This window comes from Pristis pectinata, chromosome 25 (genome assembly GCF_009764475.1).
Source record: "Pristis pectinata isolate sPriPec2 chromosome 25, sPriPec2.1.pri, whole genome shotgun sequence".
In the NCBI taxonomy this organism is placed as follows: Eukaryota; Metazoa; Chordata; class Chondrichthyes; order Rhinopristiformes; family Pristidae; genus Pristis; species Pristis pectinata.
In genome coordinates this window covers 3,049,318-3,069,718 of record NC_067429.1, presented here as the reverse complement: position 1 = coordinate 3,069,718, position 20,401 = coordinate 3,049,318, and the positions used below count along the sequence as shown (strand labels likewise).

The following is a 20,401-nucleotide window of genomic DNA, read 5'->3' as shown; positions in this document are numbered from 1 at the left end:
GTTTTATTTGGCATCATGCATGGCACATACACCATGGGTCGAAGGGCCTGTTCCTGTGCTGTTCTGTTCCAATCATGAAGTTCTGTATCCTGCTTGTGGGAGGAAACCCACCCAACTTACTTGGTCAAGCTTCCAGTCCGACACCATCATCTAATCTTTCACAGAAATGCTGCAGCAGGTGATTCAAGAAGAAGGTCAACCACAATGTGACAATCACTGGTTCCTCAAGTGGAACCGTGAGCTCGCTGCCAGCATTATCACAAGCCTGTGTATTTTATCTTGTGTGCATCTACATGAATGGTGGAATTCAATCAACGTTGATGCATCTCTCCAATTCTTGTCCAATTCTCCTGTCAGCCTGCATCTCCCACCCTCCACACACATGATTTCATTCCGGGCTCTGCTTCCCACTTCTGAACTCAAACGCCATTCCCACCTGTGCTGGTTACCTCACACATCAACGCATGGCCCAGCAAGACCTTGAACCAAATCTGAGAACATAGATCAGTTACAGCACAGAAACAGGCCCTTTGGCCCACCATGTCTGTGCTGACCATGATGCTAGTCTAATTAATCCCATCTGCCTGCACATGATCCATATCCCTCCGGTCCCTTTGTGCCCATGTGTCTGTCTAAATGAGTCTTAAACACCACTATTGATTCTGCTTCCACCACCTCCCCTGACAGTGTGTTCCTGGCACCTTCCACTCTCTGTATGAGAAAACTTGCCCCCCACATCTCCTTTAAACTTTCTCCCTCTCACCTTGAACCTACGCCCTCTAGTATTTGACATTTTCACCTTAGGAAAAAGACCCTTTCTACTCTGTCTTTGCTTCTCCTAATTCTATGAACTTCTATCAGGTCACCCCTCAGCCTCTGACGCTCCAGAGAAAACAACCCAGGTCTGCCTACCTCTCCTTACAGCTAATTCTCTCTAATCCAGGCAACATCCTGGTGAACCTCTTCTGCACCTTCTCCAAAACCTCCACATCCTTCCTGTAATGCAGGGACCAGAAAGTACATCAAATGTAGCCTAATCACAGGTGTATACAGCTGCCACATAACTTTTACACTTAGTGCCCCAACTGATGACGGTAAGTATGCTGCTTGCCTTCTTTACCACCCTATCTAATGTGGATTTGGCCTCTCAACCTCCTCCACTCCTACAACCCTCCGAGATATTCACGCTCCTCCATCTCTGACCTCGTGTGCAGAGGTAAAGATATTCTGCAAAATGCAAACTGGGGTTTCTGCCAAATTTGTTTGCGGCAAAAAAAATGTTCGGCCGAACATGTATCTCTCACGAAGACGATGTGCCTTTAAGGGGAAAAAGTCGTTCAGTAGTGTGTAAGGGAGTTGCATCTGCCAATTCCGGTTCACTAATTGGTAATGTGCACATTGGTGAAATGTCTGCTGATGCACCTGCGATAGACTAGGGTCACTAGTGCACTTAAAAACAGCTGAATCTCTAACCTAGTCTGCTGTAAAGATCAGTGAGAGTGCGATCACAGTTCCATCGCATTCTATTAATACAAATATCTGTCTCGCTCAGTCTACTTTCCGCTATATTGTAGTAGTTACCCAGCGAGCGTGCCTCCGCTGGAGCCGGGCACTCAGGACTGAACAATGGCCATTCCTGAAGACATCAGGAGACTTTTGGAAGGTAGCGTTGAGTTTTCATTCTGTCTTCAGGGAGATGAGTGCTCCCAATTACAATTCCCCAACAGTTTCATCCCGGCAGCGGTTGACGTCTGGTTTGCTTTTTTGGAAAGGTTTCGGTTTTATTTGCGACTCGAGTGTGTGTGTGTGTGCGCGTGGTGGTTGGACTTCATCTTCGACTGCCTTCACCTCTTCTGTTTAAAAAAAAGATTCAAATCAGTGTCTTTAGTTGAAAGTTGCCTTAAAACAGCACAAATGAACACAATTTTAACCAATCAGTTGGATCCACTGTCAGAGTTCTCATACTGGGAACTGGGTCGTCCACCAAGTGACTGGGACCAAATGCCCCCACAAACCTCTGGCATGAACCCAGCAGAATACCCCCAAGGCGTCCCTATATCTATCATACAAGATCTGACACTCAGAAGGAACTGTTAGGATAGATGACCAGAGGTTTGGCCAAAGAATTGGATCTGAAGGAGGGTGGGGAGTTGGCAGCTTAAGGTGTGATTGGAAATGGTAGAGAAATTCAAACTGGGTTTGCAAGTCAGTATTGGAGGAGACTGGTTCTTGTGCTGGTTGGTGACATAGTTGGGGAGAGGCTTGAGGGATTTGAACTAAGCTTTAAAAGTTAAGATCCCTGGAACGTGTGCCAAATGGTAACAATGCAGTAGGACATCTTGTCAGGGACACCTCGTAGCTGAGGGTTTGCATGTAGCTGCAATCTGAAAAGGGCCCCGTTTGGGTACATAGTTTATCATGTACCAAAATACAGTGGGAAAAACTTTGTTCTGCACACCATTTATACAGATCATTTCCCATATCAGTACCTTGGGGCAGTACAAGGGAAAAGCAATAACAGAATATAGTGTTACAGTTGCAGAAATGGTGCAAAGGCCATGCTGATGTAGATAGAGAGGTCAAGAGTCCCTCTTGTTGTACAAGAGGTCTGTTCGATAGTCTTATAACAGTGGGATAGAAGCTGTGCTTGAGTCTGGTGGTGCATGCTTTCAAGCTTTTGTATCTTCTGCCTGATGGAAAGGGGGAGAAGAGAGAATGTCCAGGGTGGGTCCTCAAACTAATGCTACTGACTTAATCAGATGTCAAACCTGTATTGCGTGGACCTGAAACATTAGCTCTGTTCTCCGAAGATGCTGCCTGACCTCCTTTAACTGCGTTGGTACTGTTGTGAAGCGGTGTGTTTGCAGAGGGGGGCGAGGGAGGCATTTGTCCCATCAGCCCATGAGCTCCTGACTTGGGGTGGGACGGGACAGTGGCAGAGGACTGATGCTTTTGATGCATTTGGGAGGTCAAAGGATTTAATTGGCTCAACACAAAATAGGAGAAGGCCACCTGGCCCCTTAAGCCTGCCCTGCCGTTTAGTATTCATGGCTGATGAATACTAAACCCAGACCCCAGCTCTCAATCTTCTGTACTCTCAATGTCCAGATCTTCCAAAAATTTATCCACATCCTCTAGCGATCCACCCCCCCCACCCACTAATAGAAAATTCCAGAGATTCACTGTTATTATTTTAACTGACTGTTCCTTTTATCTAGACTATTTTCCCCACGTTTCAGACTTTCCCACTAGTGGAAACATCTCAACGTTTACCCTGACATGTTCCCTTGGAATCATATAGAATGTGGAACAGTACAGTACAGCACTGCACAGGAATAGGCTCTTTGGCCCACTATGTCTGTGCCAAATTAAACCAAATTTCTTCTGCCTTCATATCCCTCCATTTCCTGCATATTCACATGTCTATCTAACGGCCTCTCAAACACCACTATTCTATCTGCTTCCACCACCTCTGGCAGCCCGTTCCAGGCACCCACCATTCTGTGCATATGTATTTAAACAAAAACTTGCCCCGCACATCTCCCTTAAACTACACCCCCCCCCCCACCTTAAATGCATGTCTTTTAATATTTGACATTTCTACCCTGGGGGAAGGAGATTCTGATCGTCTCTGCCTCTCATAATTTTATAAGCTTCTATCAGGTCTCCTTTCAGCTTCCAATGCTCCAGAGAAAACAACCCAAACTATATGTTTCAATAATATTGCCCTTCATTCCTCTAAGCTCCATAGAATATAGGTATAACCTTTTTTAGCTGTTAGTGATAAGCCAATTCTTTCATCCCAGGAATTAACCTGGTGAATCTGTTTTGGACTCCCTGCAATGCTAGTATACCTTACCACAGAGTGTTGCAAGTATTCATTATTTGTAGTTGGTTGACTTTGGGGGTACAGTGATGTCTTTCCTTAAGTTTGGGATTGTTAACCTTTCTGCTTCTGGGGTATAAAGCAAGATAAGGGGATTGTCCATGATAGGGTGCCAATATTTTGAGGATTTCTCCACCTGAGTCTAAAGCACTTCCTGGATGGGACTTTCAAATCAATTCAAAGCAGCAGACAGCTCTTAACTTAACAAAAAAATGAATAAATGATGGCTGCTGCAAATCAAAGGAAGAAAAATGGGCTGAAAGTGGATTTTCATCATCCATCATCTGATGCATGAGGGTTTTCTGAATAACCACATAATAGATATGCTGCCACTAATCAAGGAGATAAATTACTGTGGTGTGCTTGGGTAGAATCTTAAGGAAGTGTGAATGTGGCTGGGGTACATCAGGAGTCACCCCTGAGGTTCTTCTGCCATTCAGTTAGATCATGGTTCATCTGTATCCTAACACCATTCACCTGCCTGGGTTCTGTAATTCCTAAACCAAATTAATGATCACCAGTTAGAGTTGACCTCCACCTCAGGTTTTTTTTGGGCAGATGTGGGGGAGGAGATGGAATGGGTGGGGAAGACAGTTCCAGATTTGACACCAGGTTTAGTATCTTTGTCTAGTGAAATGGAGTACCCCTACCCGAGCCTTTTCCATGGGATGTTCACTGGGTAAGTCTCATAGCCAAATCCAGAAAAATATCCCTCTGCCTACTGCACTCATCCAGGTAATGTTACTGTTCAACCAGGTTTTTGTATTGAGTGTTTTCTGGCAACATTCCAGACAAGCTTAGCATAAATTTTTAACACTGAGCACACGTGGACCTCTTTCCTCTCCATTCTTTCCAACCAGGCCACTTGTTTTTTCTTTTGCTGCTTCTCCTCCTTGTGTAGTCCCTTGGAATCGAGGATGACATGCTTGCACTGAGGAGTGGAAATGCCTTGCATGATTTCTTTTAATGTATGATATCTGTTGCAAAATCTTAATGGAATGAGGTCTTGGTCCAATGGCCAGACTCTGGGCACTTTTTTGCTATTTCCCTAATTGAGTCTAATTTAACATGTTCTCTCACTGGATATGCTATGGTGTCTTTTATGACTGTCCCAATGTTTGACCCAGCCAAGAAAATGATTTTTGAAGTGTAGTAATTTTTGTAGTGTGGGCAACATGACAGCCAGTTTGTACAGGCAAGTTTTCATATAAACACAAATGTGATAATGACCAGGCAATCTTCTTCCCACGGTACAGAACCTTAAAACACTGCTAAAGGTTGAAATAAAAACCAGTGTGGAGAGGGTGGCACAGTAGCACGGCTAGTAGAACTGCTGCCTCACAGCTCTAGTGACCCAGATTCAGCCCTGACTCCTGCTGGTGTTTGCATGTTCTGCCTGTGACTGTGTGGGTTTCCTCCAAGTGCTCTGATTTTCTCCCAACATCCCAAAAATATGCAGGTTGGTAAGTTAATTAGCCTCTGTTAAGTTGCCCCTGGTGTGTAATTGAGGAGTAGAATTTTAGGAGAGTTGATGGGAATGTGGGGAGAATAAAATGGGTTAGGTTGGATTTGGTATAAATGGGTGCCTGATGGTCAGTATGAACTTGATGGGCCAGAGGGCCTGCTTCTGTACTGTATCTCTCTATGAAACACTCAGCAGATCAGGCAGCATCTGCGGAGAGAAAAACCGAGTTTAAAATTCCAAGCTGATTGCCTTTCAAATACTTAATGTATTAATGCAAGAAAATCTTTTTTTGGTGATCCTGACTGACAAATGCCACTTGACCCCTTGCCCACCCCACCTCCCTTATTTGGTTCCATGCTTCACCTTCCTCTCCTAGCATCTGCAGTCCTTTGTTTCCTCTGCCTATCACCTCCCAGCCTTTGTGGCTATCTCCACGCTCCCCTCCTCACCTGGATCCACCTATCGCCTGCCAGCTCTTGCTCCACCCCTTCCCCTCACCTCTTTATATGGACCACCTCCCCTCTATCTTTCAGTCTAGATGAAGGGTCTCGACTTGAAACGTCAACTGTCCATTTCAGTTCATGGGCACTGCCTGACCCGCTGAGTTACTCCAGCACTTTGTGTTGTAGAGATAGCTCCCTGCTCTTCTACAAGTAACATCCTTTTACAGCAAGTCAGGAACCACTTGAGCCTTGGTGTAAAATTTCACCTTAAAAAAAAGTCAACTGACAGTGTGGCACTCATGCATGCACTGGAATGCCAGCCCACATTCCCATGCTGAAGTTCCTGAAATGGGACTTGAACCTTCTGACCTGGGTATGAGTACAACCCAGTGAAAAGAGGCAAAAGATGCTCATGGGGAAGCAATGCAAGAGGTTTGGGAGAAACCTCATTGGCAGAGAGAGGTTTTTTTTGGGATGGTGCTGAGAACAGAATTTGGGGTCACCTTTGCCTCCCCTGAGACATAAGCTGGTGGTGAGCACCTTCTGGCTGATAACATAGCCCTGTTACGGGCTGACAACACAGCCCACTTAACTTTCATTTCCTGTGTACTGGCACTGCTGCATTCTGGGAAAAGTGACATTTTGAATGGTACTGTAATAAAAACAGGAAGTGCTGGAAATTGGAATATCTTGGGCAATTTTGGGCCCTGTATCCATGGAAGGATGTGCTGGACCTGGAGAGGGTCCAGAGGAGGTTCACAAGAATGGTTCCGGGAATGAATGGCTTGACGTATGAGGAGCGTTTGATGTCTCTGGGCCTGTACTCAGTGGAGTTCAGAAGGATGGTGGGGGGATCTCTTTGAAACCTACTGGATACTGAGAGGCCTAGATGGAGAGGATGTTTCCAATAGTAGGGGAGTCCAGGATCCAAGGGCACAGCCTCGGAATAAAAGGACATCCCTTTAAAACTGAGATGAGGAGGAATTCCTTCCACCAGAGGGTGGTGAATCTGTGGAATTTGTTGCCACAGAGGGCTGTGGAGGCCAGGTCATTGGGTGTACTTAAAGCAGAGATTGATAAGTTCTTGATTGGTAAGGGGGTTAAGGGTTACAGGAGAATGGGGTTAAAGATCTGCCATGATTGAATGGTGGAGCAGAATTGATGGGCCGATTGGCTTAATTCTGCTCCTATATCTTATGGTCTTATGGAAGGATCTTTGACCTGAAACATCAGCTTGCTTACTCTCTCCTCAGATGCTGCCTGACTTGCTGAAAGTTTCCAGCATTGATTTTTTATTTTGGACTCCCAGCATCTGCAGTCTTTGGATTTTCATTTCCTGAATGATGCTTGTGTTCTGACCATCTCTCTTGCTTTGACCTCCCAAGAGGCACAGCCCAAGTGCCAGACTTTAAATATCGAGACAGGCCTCTGAAATATTCGCAGACGAAAACTTGCAGTTACAGCAAACATTTTGCGAGTCCCATTGAGTGTTTCTGAAGTCTACTGGAGGAAGCATAGCATCAAACTGAACAGTGTTCTCCCATACATTACATGCTTTCTTCTAAAACAATGCTGCAGTATTACTTTTGGGAATATTTTAAGATGCAAAATGTATTCATTCTTGATTTTTGATTGGCATGTCACTTCCTGGTGACTTTTAAGGGTCCTTTACACAGTTTCATTATTACACAGAAGGTATGTCATTTCTTTTTCTCAGTAATCACTAAATTAACGTGATGGGGGACAGATAAGCCACATGCACCAATAATCTTTCATTTGTGGTAATTTGAGGATGTTTTGTATATATTTAATTCTGACAGGAGATTTACTATGTGTTGACAGTTGTCTCTCTCACTCTGAAGTGAGTTTTCATTTGTTACTGGAAGGTCTGCTTGTGCAGTTGATGTCTGATGCATCACTGCCTAGATAACCTAAGCACTCATTTAGAAAAAAAAATGCTAGTTAGTGAAATGCTTGCTAACCAGATGGTTATGAGGCTTTGTTCACCAAAGGAATCTAACCTAATCAGACAGCCTGATAAAATTGCTGCCTTTTTGTGTAGGTTGTTTTGTGACTGCTTTATTTTTTTACTTTCGCTATGACAGTTTGTCCCATCAACCATTTATGTGCATTTTCTTATTTAGTTCTGCTCACTTCTCCTCCACATCTACAGTTTTCCCCAGCCCACCACCTAACCACAGACACACTGACATGTATCACCTAACTGCTGAGAAAGCAAGTGATTGGAAGGTGAAATACTGCAGATGCAGTAAATCTAAAATAAAAGCAGAATGTGCCGGAAATATTCAGTAGGTCAGGCAGCATCTGTGGCCAGAGAAACAGAGCTAATGTTTTGGGTTGTAATACTATTAGGGCTTTGATCAAAATCCTAATGTTCAATGTGATCTGCTGATGGTAATCCACTCTCCTCCTCTGCCTTTCCAATGTAATCCAATTGACTCTGCAGTCTCATGATTGTCTATCTGATCATAGCCAAGGAGGAACCAGTTACTCCTTCCATATCTACACCACTGCCCAGGGATTCATCCTTAGCCCTGTCCTATTTCTCATCTCTGTGCTACCACTCTGTAACATTATTCAAAAGCAAGGCATCATCTGCCAATAACATCTCCACTGACACCTCCACTATTAGACTGTACAACATTCAACAGTAGATAATCAGACACTTGCTCCAGTTAAATAATGGGAAACCAAAGTCATTGTCTTCACTCTCCATCACAAACTTTATCCCCCAGCCATTGACTCCATCTCTCTCCCTTGCAGTTGCCTGAACCAGACAGCTTGCATCCTTGGTGACATTTTTTTGATTTGTAGTTGAGCTTCATCCCTCGTCTGTGCCATCAGAAAGACTCTATTTGTACCTCTGTGACACATCTCCTGATTCAGTTGAAAATTTTCAGCCATGCCTTTGTATCCACTGACGACTACACCAGTGCACTTTCATTGAATGTCCCCTCAAACTTAAAGATCTTATCTTTTCTCATCTCTCCAGATAACAATGGTTCCCCCATCACTGGTAAAATTTCTAAGGCCTTGACACCTTCCAGCCTATGGAGTGTGTACATCAGACAGCACATTGTCAGACTTCTGACTAAGGAACTCTCCAGTGACGATGTGCTGGGGAAATATGTGTGCCATGTTTTTCATTCCTAAAAGGATGGATGCTTTGCTGGAATTCTTCCTATGGCAGTGCTGCCTGATGACTTTGGTGTGAGAATGGTGGAGTAGACAGTTTGCTGCCTAACAATGAATAGGAGGGAAACTTTGCTTCCATGCTCTTGATGGAATCTATGAATTTTTTAACTGTGGATTTAATGTAGGGGGATGGGCAGGTTCTGTTCCCAACCAGTGTATAATCCTCCAACACATTTTCTATTCTCCTTTGCCAATTAATTTGACTTGCTTAGCCAGAACACGCAGTAGTTAACAGGAAGGATTGATCCTTCACAAGGTCCACTCCCTGACCCAATTTTAAGTCCAGAGAGTGGTCCTAATGCAGACAAGAGGGCAATGAAGTACAGGAGAGATGTGTACAAACCACACTTGGGCATATGAAACATAGGAACTCTTCCATCTACACTTAAAGTAAACCACAGAAATCTTTCATTCAAGGCCCCAATTATTTGGGAATTGAAGATCTATGTGGGGACCCCAGACCAATATGAGCAGAAGATAAGGGCACACAAGTTGCTGCACAGCCTTCTGCTTCCACAGTGCTCTCTAGGTTGCTTCCACTGCCAACATTTGATATTCTATCTCCAGTAACATGGACAAAATAAATTGGTTTATTATTGTCACATGTACTGAGGTTTTACATGCCATCCATTCAGATCATTTCATTACAACGGTACATTGTGGTAGTATAAGGGGAAATGATAGAATGCAGAATAAAATTACAGAGAAGGTGCAGTGCAGGCAGATAAGGTCCAAGGTCATAACAAGGTAGATTGTGAGATTACGAGTCCAGCTCCTCATACAAGAGGTCTGTTCAATAGTCTTATAATGGTGGGATAGAAGCTGTCCTTGGTGCTCCGTGCTTTCAAGCTCTTGTATTTTCTGCCCGACAGGTGGGTGGGGTCTTTGATTATGTTGGCTGCTTTACCAAGGCAGTGAATAGTGTAAACAGTGCCCATGGAGGGGAGGTTGGTTTCCTGTGATGGACTGAGCTGTGTTCACAACTCTGCAGTTTCTTGCGGTCTCAGGCAGAGCAGTTGCTGTACCAAGCCATGATACATCTGGATAGGATGTTTTCTACGGTATAGCTGAAGCTTGGAAAAGTAGCACTTGCTTTCAGCCACTGACCCAGTTTTGGTGATCTACTGGTGCTCACCACCACCACCCACCATTTGCCATCTTTCTGCCCCACCTCCCTCCCCACACACACTGTCTCCACAGCCACATGGTAAATATTACAGGCAGTTTCTAGCAAGCTTGTCTGCGATGCAAAGCTTGGCAGAACTGTCACAATTCAAAGCTTCCAGTGTATGTCTTTTCAAAATGCTCCCCATTTGCAACGTCCTGTCAATCTTACCTGGGTTTGGAGCAGGGCAATGAGCCAGCTACTGAACCACAGTGCTGTCGTTTAGTGCTTTCAACATGTCTCTGTTCAAACTTGGTAATCTCACGGCTTCATTTACCAAAGAGATATTTGTGCCTGGATACGTATTTAGCCCTGAAATTTTCGACTAAAAATAAAACAGATTTGCAGATTGTTGTACCGGAGCCATTTAGTCATTCGTTCCACAACTTGGTCCAAAAAGTACACATCATGGAATACGAAAGCCTATTTTTGATAGTAATTTGTATACATTGGGTGAAAATTTTCTCAAGTGGCTCATCTGTGCTTAGTGAAGTGAACATTAAGTACTTGGCAAATGTGGCAGGATATAAACGTTTAAACGTGCTGGAGCAGGTTCTCTCCTCTCAATAAATGGCACAGGGTCTGAGCAAGAGGAATGGATAGGAGAGGGCTTGTGTTGTTGGGGATTTTGTGCAGTGAATTAGAAGGGTGTACATCTGTTTGAATTCCTTGCAAAATAAGTGAAAAGAAGAGAAATCAGGATGCAACAATGAAAGGAAAAAAGGTAGCCACTGTGGAGGACAGATTCTGCAGATGCGGGAATCTGGAGCAACACACAAAATGCTGAAGGAACTCAGGGAGGGAAATCTACGCAGGGAAATAAAGAGTCGATGTTTCGGGTCAAGCCCTGATGAAGGGTCTCTACCTGAAACATTGACTGTTTATTTCCCTCCATAGATGCTGCCTAACCTGTTGAGTTCCTCCAGCATTTTTGTGTGTTGGAACAGTGGTGCAATTTGTAGAGATGCTACCTCACTGCTCCAGCGACTTTGAGTTCAATCCCGACCTCTGCTGCTCTGTGTGGAGTTTACACATTTTTCCCATGTCTATGTGGGTTTCCTCTGGATGGTCCGATTTCCTCCCACATCCCAAGGATGTGTGGGTTGGCAGGTTAATTTGGCCATTGTAACTTTCCCTGAACGTGAGGGTGATTGGTAGAATCGGAGAGGGTAGTGGGAGGTGGAGTTGATGGGAATGTGGAGGGGATCAAAATGGAATTGGTGGCAGATTAGTGTTGATGGTTGGCACGGACTCTGTGGGCTGAAGGTCCTGCTGTCATGCCCAGGCTCTTTACAACCAGTTAATAACTTTCAACATGCAGTTCCATTGGTCTTGGAAGCACACCAGCCAACTTGTGCATAGCAAGCTCCCACAAATAACATTGTGGTAATGACCATAAAGTCGTACAGCATAGAAACAGGCCATTCAGCGCACTGCACCCATGCTGATCAGTGGGCACCCATCCATAATCCCACTTGGCCACTTGCCTGCTATGCAATTGAAATGCTCGTCTAGGGACTTGAATTACTGTTTTGTAATATTGATTCAATGATGGAATAACTCATTTATGGCAGTCCAGAATAAAAATAGGATTTTTTATGTTCATCTGAGACTGGATGGGGCTTTGATTTTGATGTCTCTTCCTTCTCCAATAGTGCTGCTGTCAACCAAAGCTTTAATGCTCCAGTCTCAGCTAAATGAACGAGCTACCGTCAAGATGTTGTTTTAATATATTCTGTGGGTTCAGTCTAGTGTCAGACTTTATATTTCCTACTTGCAAAGAAGGAGGCCATTCAGCCCATTGACTCTGCCAGCTCTCAGAGAAATCCCATCAATCCCACTCCCCACTTATTCTCACTCATATATCAATAAACTCCACCCTGATTTTCATATTGACCACCTACACTAAAGGGAATTGAGTAACTAATTAACCAAGCTGCATGCCTTTGTGATGTGGTAGGAAACTTGAGCACCTTGGGGCACCCACATGGTCACAAGGAGAGTGTGCCAACTTTGCACACAGCCCTGGAGATCAGGGTTGCACAATGTGACCCCTTGCTAACGTAAATTGCAAATGTAGTACTGAATCAAGAGTGGTATTTCAGACCAGAAGGTTTTGGGTTTGATCCCCTAGTGATACTGAACTTGTTAATGAGGGTCTGGAGAACAAGAATCTTCTACCCCCACCAACCGCTGCCCCCACCCCCCCACCACCCCCCCCCAATCCTAATGTGAGAAGATAGAGGCTGTGGTTGGAGGTCCTCTCTGCTGGAGCAGATGGCAGGTGAGGACATGATTTCCCGGAGTCTGCTGCCCCAATGATTCCCACTGCAAAGGTTCATACACCAAATAATTCACCTGGATACCAAACAGCGCCTGAAAGAGGAAAAATGGACAATGTCGTCACGACGTGGGAGGAGGATGCATTAGAATAGTTGTGGATTCCTCCCATATCATGGTTAATGGCTGCATGATCAGACGTCTTGTTGGGAGTTTGAGAAACCTGTTCTTGAAGGCTGGAGTTTGGTATTGTAAGTGTGACTGGAAACCCACTGCAAGGTTATCAAAATTCAACTGGGCCATTCCCAAATCTAAATGGTCTTTCAATATACATGGTCATGCAGCATCTGTGGAAGGAGAAACAGTTAACGTTTCAGGTCAATGGTTTTCACTGGAACAAGGAAGGAATTGGAAGTGAAGAATCTGTTAAGTCGGCTGTCAATGGGGTGGAGGGAAGAAAAGAGAATTTAAGGGAGTGAAGATGGAGAGTCCATACCCTCCCACTTCTCTGCAACCATAAACCATGTTTAATTTCTCATTCATCTAAGTCCTAATGAAAGTCCAGCAAAATGAAATGTTAATTTTGTTACTCTACCCATGTGTGTGGCCCAATCATTTGTGAATTTTCTGCTTTTATTTCAGGATTCCAGAGACTGTAGATTTGGTTTTTGAAAATAGTTTATTTGTTCATCTGGAGAGTGTAGCAGTCAACTTGTTCAATTTTGTTTTAAATCACAAAAATACTCTTTTATCCTTGCCTGCCATGGACCATGTCTCTACATTTGATTCTGGCTGGTTTAACAGATCATTGCAAACATATATACTCTTTAATTTATTTTCATGCCTTGCATACAGAAGAAAGTGATTGAGATTAATTGCATATCAAGGGTATGTATTATCTAAAGCAATGACTCTCACAGGGGTTCTGATCTGTCTAAACCTGCACTCGCATCAGTAAATGGGTAGTTTATTAAACTATTCAAAGAGCACAACTTAATTATTAATCTGATCGGATGCCAAATCACTTTTTTTCTTTGTCTTTTCTTTTTTCAAGTTGCTGGACTCGTAAGGAATAACTTGCCTTTATATCTGTTCTGCATGCTCACTTATTTTTTAATATCCTCTGGGGACACAATCAGTCAGTAGCAGTGAGGGTTAAGGGCAGATTTAATGGAACAGTTTTGATAACAAAGGGGAATGCATGTTCCCAGTGTCAGGAGAGGCTGGATCCACCTAACAGTATCATCGAACATCTTAGTGTGAACTTGCAATGCATAAACTGTCAGGGAGTCATACAGCACAGAAACAGGCCCTTCAGCCCATCATGGCAATGCTGACTATCAAGCATCCATCTATATTTATCTTATTTACCAGCACTTGGTCCACAGTATTCTATGCTTTGGCAATTCAAGTGCTTGTCAGGATACTTAACTGTGGTGAGGGTCCCTATCTCCACCATTCACTTGGGCAGTGCATTCCAGATTTCAATCATCCTGTGGGGATGGGAGATTCTACCTTGCATCTGCTCTAAACCTCTTACCCACTACCCTAACCTTGTGCCTTTCACTTTTAGATGCATCTGCATTGGAGGAAAGTATCCTACTATCTCTCCTGCCTTTGCTGCTCATAATTTTGCAATATCCCCTGTCCGGTCACACCTCTGCTGTCTCCACTCCAAGGAAAATAGTGTGGTGATCAGAGCTGTACACAAGACTCCAGCTGTGACTTTTAAGTTGTGCCATAACGTGTCTATTCTTTCACTCTATGCAATACACTCATTGGATCAAGTAGCATCTATGGAGAGAGGGGGACAGTTAATATTGTGGGTCAACCTAGAATGCTGACTGACCATCTCCTTCCACAGATGCTGCCTGACCTGCTGAGTTCTTCCAGCTCCATTGTGTTGTTGCAGATTTCCAGCATCTGCAGTCTCTTGTCTCCTTTTCTGTGCCTTGGCCAATGAAGATTTGTATCCCATATGTTGCCTTCACCACCCTATCTACCTGTGCTGTCACCTTCAGGGATCCATGAACTCGTCCAACAAGGTCTCACTATTCCTCAGTACTCCCTAGGGCATTACCATTCATGTCTCTCCTGCTGTTAGTCCTCCCAAATAGCATTTAGGCCTGATACGTGTGATGTGATGATATCTGCAATTGCTCTTCCCATCTTATCAACATTGATTATCATCCTTGGCCAAGACTATCTTCTCAATACCTACATCACCAATTTTTTTTTGTCATGTAAGGACATCTCCTCACCAGCTCCTGTGGCTGTAAAGTGCTTTATACACAAATATTGTGTTGGTCTATAAAATTATGATGAGAAATCTTTCATTCTCTCTCTTCCTCCCTCGTTCCCATGGACAGATGCAGAATATTTTGTGGGTGAGGTTCTACATGGAGAAAAACTGAGCAAAAAAGCAAAAGATAAGAGAGAGGCTCTGCTGGAAGGTTTCCGTCAGGTGAAGTACAGGTAAGTGCAATGATTCACAATAAGCTAATCTGTGTCCTTTTTAAAAACTTGTCACTATATAAAAAGCTTCTGGTATCAGGCTTCAAGCTACAGGTGTGCTGTTGAGCCACAACCTCTATTTGTTTTTGTAACAGCAGAACCACAAATATGCCAGGTGTCTCTGCAGTAAAGAAAGAGGGAGGGAAAGATCCCTTAATGTTAAGATGTGTAACTGCTGGAGAATCCTTGCTCTGTCTCTCATCCTTGTCTGCCCTCTGGTGAATTGCATTGAATCTACAGCAGAGGAACAGACCATTTGGTCCAACTGATCCAGGCTGGCTCCATTCCAGCCTCCAACCCTTCCTCTGTATCCTTCATCACCAGATCCTTCCTTCCACACCGTTCTCCCTCCTGTGCTTCACCAGCTTCCATCTTCACCAGCAAGTTCCACATTCTCACTGCTCTCTGGGTAAGCTTCTCCTTTTGTGAATAACTTGTATTTCTGGCCCTTTCCACTTTCCTCCTACAAAACTGGAAATGTCTTGTCCCTGTTGACATAAGTTTAAAGACCTGGTTTTGTATTCCATTTAATGGTGCGAGCACACATCACACGAGTCAAGCTGCCTGAAGGCAAAATGAACAGCCTTGTCTTCCCTTGCCCTTGCCCTCTTCCTCTTGATCGCTCTCTCTGAGTTTGCTCTCCTCGTTTTCTTTCTGGTTCTCGCACGCTTGCTCACCTGTCAGTTGATGTAGGCAGGTCCAAACTAGTGACTGCCCTTGGGCATGTTAGAAAACTTCCAATTGAAGTGACAGCCACTTGTGTTTAAATACATTTGTTCTTGACAGCCGTTGCTGAGTGAAATACGAACAAATGCTAAACTGGAGTGGGTGTGTTGACAACTTGAGACAGCTGAAGAACAGAAAGATCAAAAAATATGTCAATGTGGGAAAAGTGTCAAATAAAGTTCAGTTAGGATATGTAGAGTGTTGGCTGTTTATCCATGGCAACCATAGGCAACAAACATATTAAGCTGTCAGGTAGCAATGGGTGAAGATCGAGAGTCTATATTACAGTTAAGGTTCAATTTATTCAATGCCAAGTAAAAAGGATACAGAGCTATGTTGTAAATATAATTGGAGCAAGTCTTCCTTCATTTGGACAGAACTCTGCTCAGTGATCTGGCTCCCTGAATAGATGTCCATTCTACACCAAGGCTCTGCGCATAAAGCAATGTCCCAATCTGGGTTCAATGTTGTAAAACCTCAGTGGCCACTCTTGAACAATCTGTTTATGCAGAGACTCTAATTTAGTGAAATATCACAGGTGTGTGAAATGAGGACATGTTTAGTTTGGTATGAGTGCGAAGTTGTCCATTGGTTGTGGTACAGATGGTACTAGTGTCCTCTGAGGTGAGACGTGGTTACAGTGCAGGTGTAATTAATTAGGGTGGCAAGTAGAATGTTTGCCTTTATTGCAAAGAGAATGGAGCATAAAAGTCAGGAGGTGTTGTTGGTGAGACCATGTCTGGGGTACTGCATTAGGAGGGACATGATTGGCTTGGAAGCAATTCAGGTAAGGTTCACCTGGTTGATCCCTCATATGAAGGGGTTGCCTTTTGAGGAAAGGTTGGGTTGATACTTATTGTAACGTGAAAGGATGAGGAGTGATCCAATTGAAATGAGCAAGTTTCTGAGGGCTTGATGGGATGAACACTGAGAGATGTTTCTCCTGGAGGAGAATCTTGGGAATAGTTTTGGAATTGGGGTCAACCATTTCAGACAGATGGGGAGGAATTTCTTCTGAGGATTGGAAATCTTTGGCATTCTCCATATCTGAGAGCTGCGGGTGTCAAGTGATGGAATACATTCAATAGTGAGATGAGATAAATTTTGCACTATTGGGGAGTGGAGGGTTATGGGGGAAATGGACAGGAAAATGGAGTTGAAACCAAGATTAGGTTGGCTGTGATCCCATTGAAAGGTGGGGCAGGTTTGAGGGACAGCACCCTCCTCCTTTTGCTTCTGTTCATTCAGAGGCTGAAAGAACAGAAGGGGCATTGTGAAATTGACGGAATGCTGCGAGACTGTTTCACTTTGAAGACCTAGATGTCATTCTAATGGGCCAGAAATTGACAGAGAAGGTGGCCTAACAGACCTCCTTCCTTTATTCAGTGAGAAATAAACATTCAACATCAATTTCTGTCTCTATATTCCTTGATTTCCCTAATCTGTGGTGCCTCCATCTCTGAAATATCCACAGTAGCTGAGCACCCATAGCCCTTGACGCAGGGAATTCCGAAGATTTGCAACCCTTGGTGTGGAGAAGTTTTCTCCCATCTGTCTCCTTTCTGTCCTGTTAGAATAACACCTAGTTCTTCATCAAAGTGAAAGTCTCGCGGCATCTGCTCTGAAGCTACCACCATTTATTCTAATGAATTGCAATCAGCATTAGCCCATTGTACTTGATCAATCCATTCAAGGCAGCCCTGTTATTCCAAGTATTGAACTTCTGTATCCCATCCAAGGTATGCATATTCTTGCTTGGGCCAGGGAGCAGGACATCGTGTTGTACTGTTGGTGTGATCTTTCCAAAGGCAGCAATGCATCCTTATCTTTGACACCAATCTCAGTGCAATGAAGGCCAGCTTACCATTTGCCTTGCTATTTGCTGCAGTTGCATGTTAACCTTCTGTGACCTGGCACCCTGACTCTGGTTTCAAATAGCATTTATTAGTCTATTTTTTAAAAAGAACTTCCTTTTTATTTACATTTAACTTTTCCTCTCAAAGTGAATGTCCCCATGTTACAGCCCGTCTGACACTGCCACCTATGGCAGGAGGATGGAAACGGCTTGTGCAGGAGACCAGAACTGGAGGAGCACAGCTGAGTGGCTGGTTAATTTTTAGCTGGCCACCACTGGCAACCTTCAGCTGTCTGGAACTCGAGCTTCTGCACCTCCTTCAAATCTGCTCTGACCAAGAGTTTAGTCACCTGTCCTAATGTCTCCTGTGTCTGTCTCAGTGTCACCTTTGTTTTCTCGTGTTCTTGTAAAGGTCTTTGGGTTGATTTTCTGCATCAAAGATGCTTTCTAAATGTTGGTGTATTGTTCTTGTGCTAAAACCTTTTTAAGAGATGCATGGGAAAATGATGATGATTTACCCAAAGCATTGCTAAAGAAAACTCCCCTGGTTCTGCTTTTAAATAATGAACTGTTGGTAGACACTGTATGACTTCCTTCCAACCACAGTAACCACAGGAACTTTTATCGGCACTCATACTGTGTTTGCATCATTCTGCTAGGTGTGTTGTTGCTGAGTTACTCCAGTGACCCTGTTAACCTTGTTTTTTTACAGGCAACCCCCAGCAAGATATGTAGTGCACTTCCTGTTGTCCCACTGTAAAGCAACAAGTGGATAAATAAAGGGTGAAGGAGTTTGTCCTCGTGTGATAACCTTAAATAGTTTCTCATTGTATAAAATGAACTTATATTCTGCAAAGTCCTCAACTTTTCTGCAGAATAAACAAAGCTTTTCAGACTGGTTTCAGGAGATTAGGCAAATATTAAAGTTAAATATTCACTGTAAACACTAACAGATATTCAGCATTATTTTAAATCTATTTATTGGGTTATGGCTATCCTTAGGCAAGCACTTGCTTCCCGTCCTTTTGCCTTGGACACTACAGTACATTTCAGTAGCTGAAGCTTTTCTTGACTTGTGTAGTGATCTGCTTGGGTAGATGGTTTAAAATCCAGCCCAACCTGACCCTGAGCAGTTTTAATTTTTTTCAAATACAAAGTGACAAAATCCCACTTGTCATAAGTATACTAAACATGTTAATATCAATAATCCTAACCTTGGTGCCCAGCACAGCTCCCGTATGGGTCCACATCTTTTAAGCTTTATCCCCATGCAAAATCCTTGCGCATGTCTCTTTATTTCTTCTGCATCCTCTTCAAACCCACTGGTTCTCCATCCCAGAACCCTTCTGAGCCCAAATAGTCACTCCCTTGATTTCCTGATTGACATTTTTCCCTGCATCCAGGCTGCCCATACTGACTCCAAGAGCAACCCTTCACCCTCCCCAAGTGGAACCACTGCTTGTACATAAACAATGCTCAGTGCCAAAGAGTTACGTGCCAAGCCAGCTCAACCCAAGAACTTGTAATTCTTACTGCACTTCATTATACCTGAGCAGATCACTATACATGGCAAGGGTACCTCAGCTCTGGACAGCAGCTGTCAAACCTAACAATATGGTTGGGCTCTAATTAAGTAGCCATTCCAGCCATGTGGGTGAATTAATTGAAGGTGTTAGTTCTCTGCACTATGATAATATTGATAGCCAAGGAAAGGACCTGCTCCCATGGCACTTTAGAACAGAGTACTGCACAGGAACAGGCCCTTTGGCCCACAATGTCTGAGATGACCATGATAATTTGAACTGCACATCTGCCTGCACATGGTCCATATCTCCCCCACCTTCCCACCCCCTCCTTTTTTTTCCTTCCCACCCCCCCCTGCCCTCCCCAGATTCCCTACCTGTTCATCTGTCTGTCTAAATGCCTCTTAAATGTTACTATCATATCTGCTTCCACTACCTCCCCTGGCAGCTCATTCCAGGCACCCACCATGCTGTATATATTTTTAAAACTTGCCTCTTAAATCTCCTTTTAATCTTTCCTCATCTCACCTTAAACCCATGCCCTCTAGTATTTGACATTTCTATCCTGGGGAAAAGTCACTGACTACCTTATCTATGCCTCTCATAATTTTGTAAACTTGTCAGGTCACCTCTCTGCCTCTGACACTCCAGTGAAAACAATCTAAGTTTGTCCAACTTTATTTGTAGCTAACCCTCTCCAATCTATACCAGTGAACCTCTTCTGCACCCTCTCCAAACCTTCCACATCCTTCCTGCATCATAGTGACCAGAACTGCACACGTACTCCAAATGTGGTCTAACCAAAGTTTTGTATAGCTGCCACATGACTTCCTGACTTTTATACTTAACACCCTGACCAACAAAGGCAAGTACTCTGTACACCTTTACCAACCTATCTACTTGTGTTGCCACTTTCAGGGAGCTATGGAATTGCACTCCAAGGTACCACTGTACATCAATGCTCCTGCCACGAGCTGTATGCTTTCATCTTGTTTGACCTCCCAAAGTTCAACACCTCACACTTGTCCAGAACTTCCTTGGAACTAGCTGTTCTCTTTCCCAACTTTACTCAAACCACTGCTGTCACCTGCATCCAATCATGGGCCCTAATATGGTGGTATTTGGATTGTGTGGATTACATAGCTTGCCTTGTTACATTGCCTGTAACTGGAGAAGCATTGTGCTGGTGCACCACCACAGGTAGTTTGCTTGTATTTTCCTCCATTGCAGTTTGGACATTAGTAAACTTTTCTTGCTTGTTCACTGCCCATTGTTTTTTAAATATGGGCTATCGTGAGCGATGGGAATGCTGTAGCTGAGACTTGGTC

General features: G+C 43.8%; 1 protein-coding gene across 2 annotated transcripts in view; it reads left to right on the top strand.

The window, feature by feature from the left end:
- The first annotated feature begins 1,332 nt into the window (after positions 1-1,332).
- The window catches only part of skap1 (src kinase associated phosphoprotein 1), a 336,434-nt gene continuing 317,365 nt past the window's right edge, over positions 1,333-20,401 (top strand). Inside the window, exons 1-2 of one of the 2 annotated variants that reach the window (XM_052038696.1) lie at positions 1,333-1,663; positions 14,825-14,930. In XM_052038696.1, coding sequence (XP_051894656.1) covers positions 1,627-1,663; positions 14,825-14,930 — 143 coding nt within the window. In that variant the 5' untranslated portion in view covers positions 1,333-1,626. The remainder of the gene's footprint in view (positions 1,664-14,824; positions 14,931-20,401) is intronic. The other variant, XM_052038694.1, reaches the window with a different exon arrangement.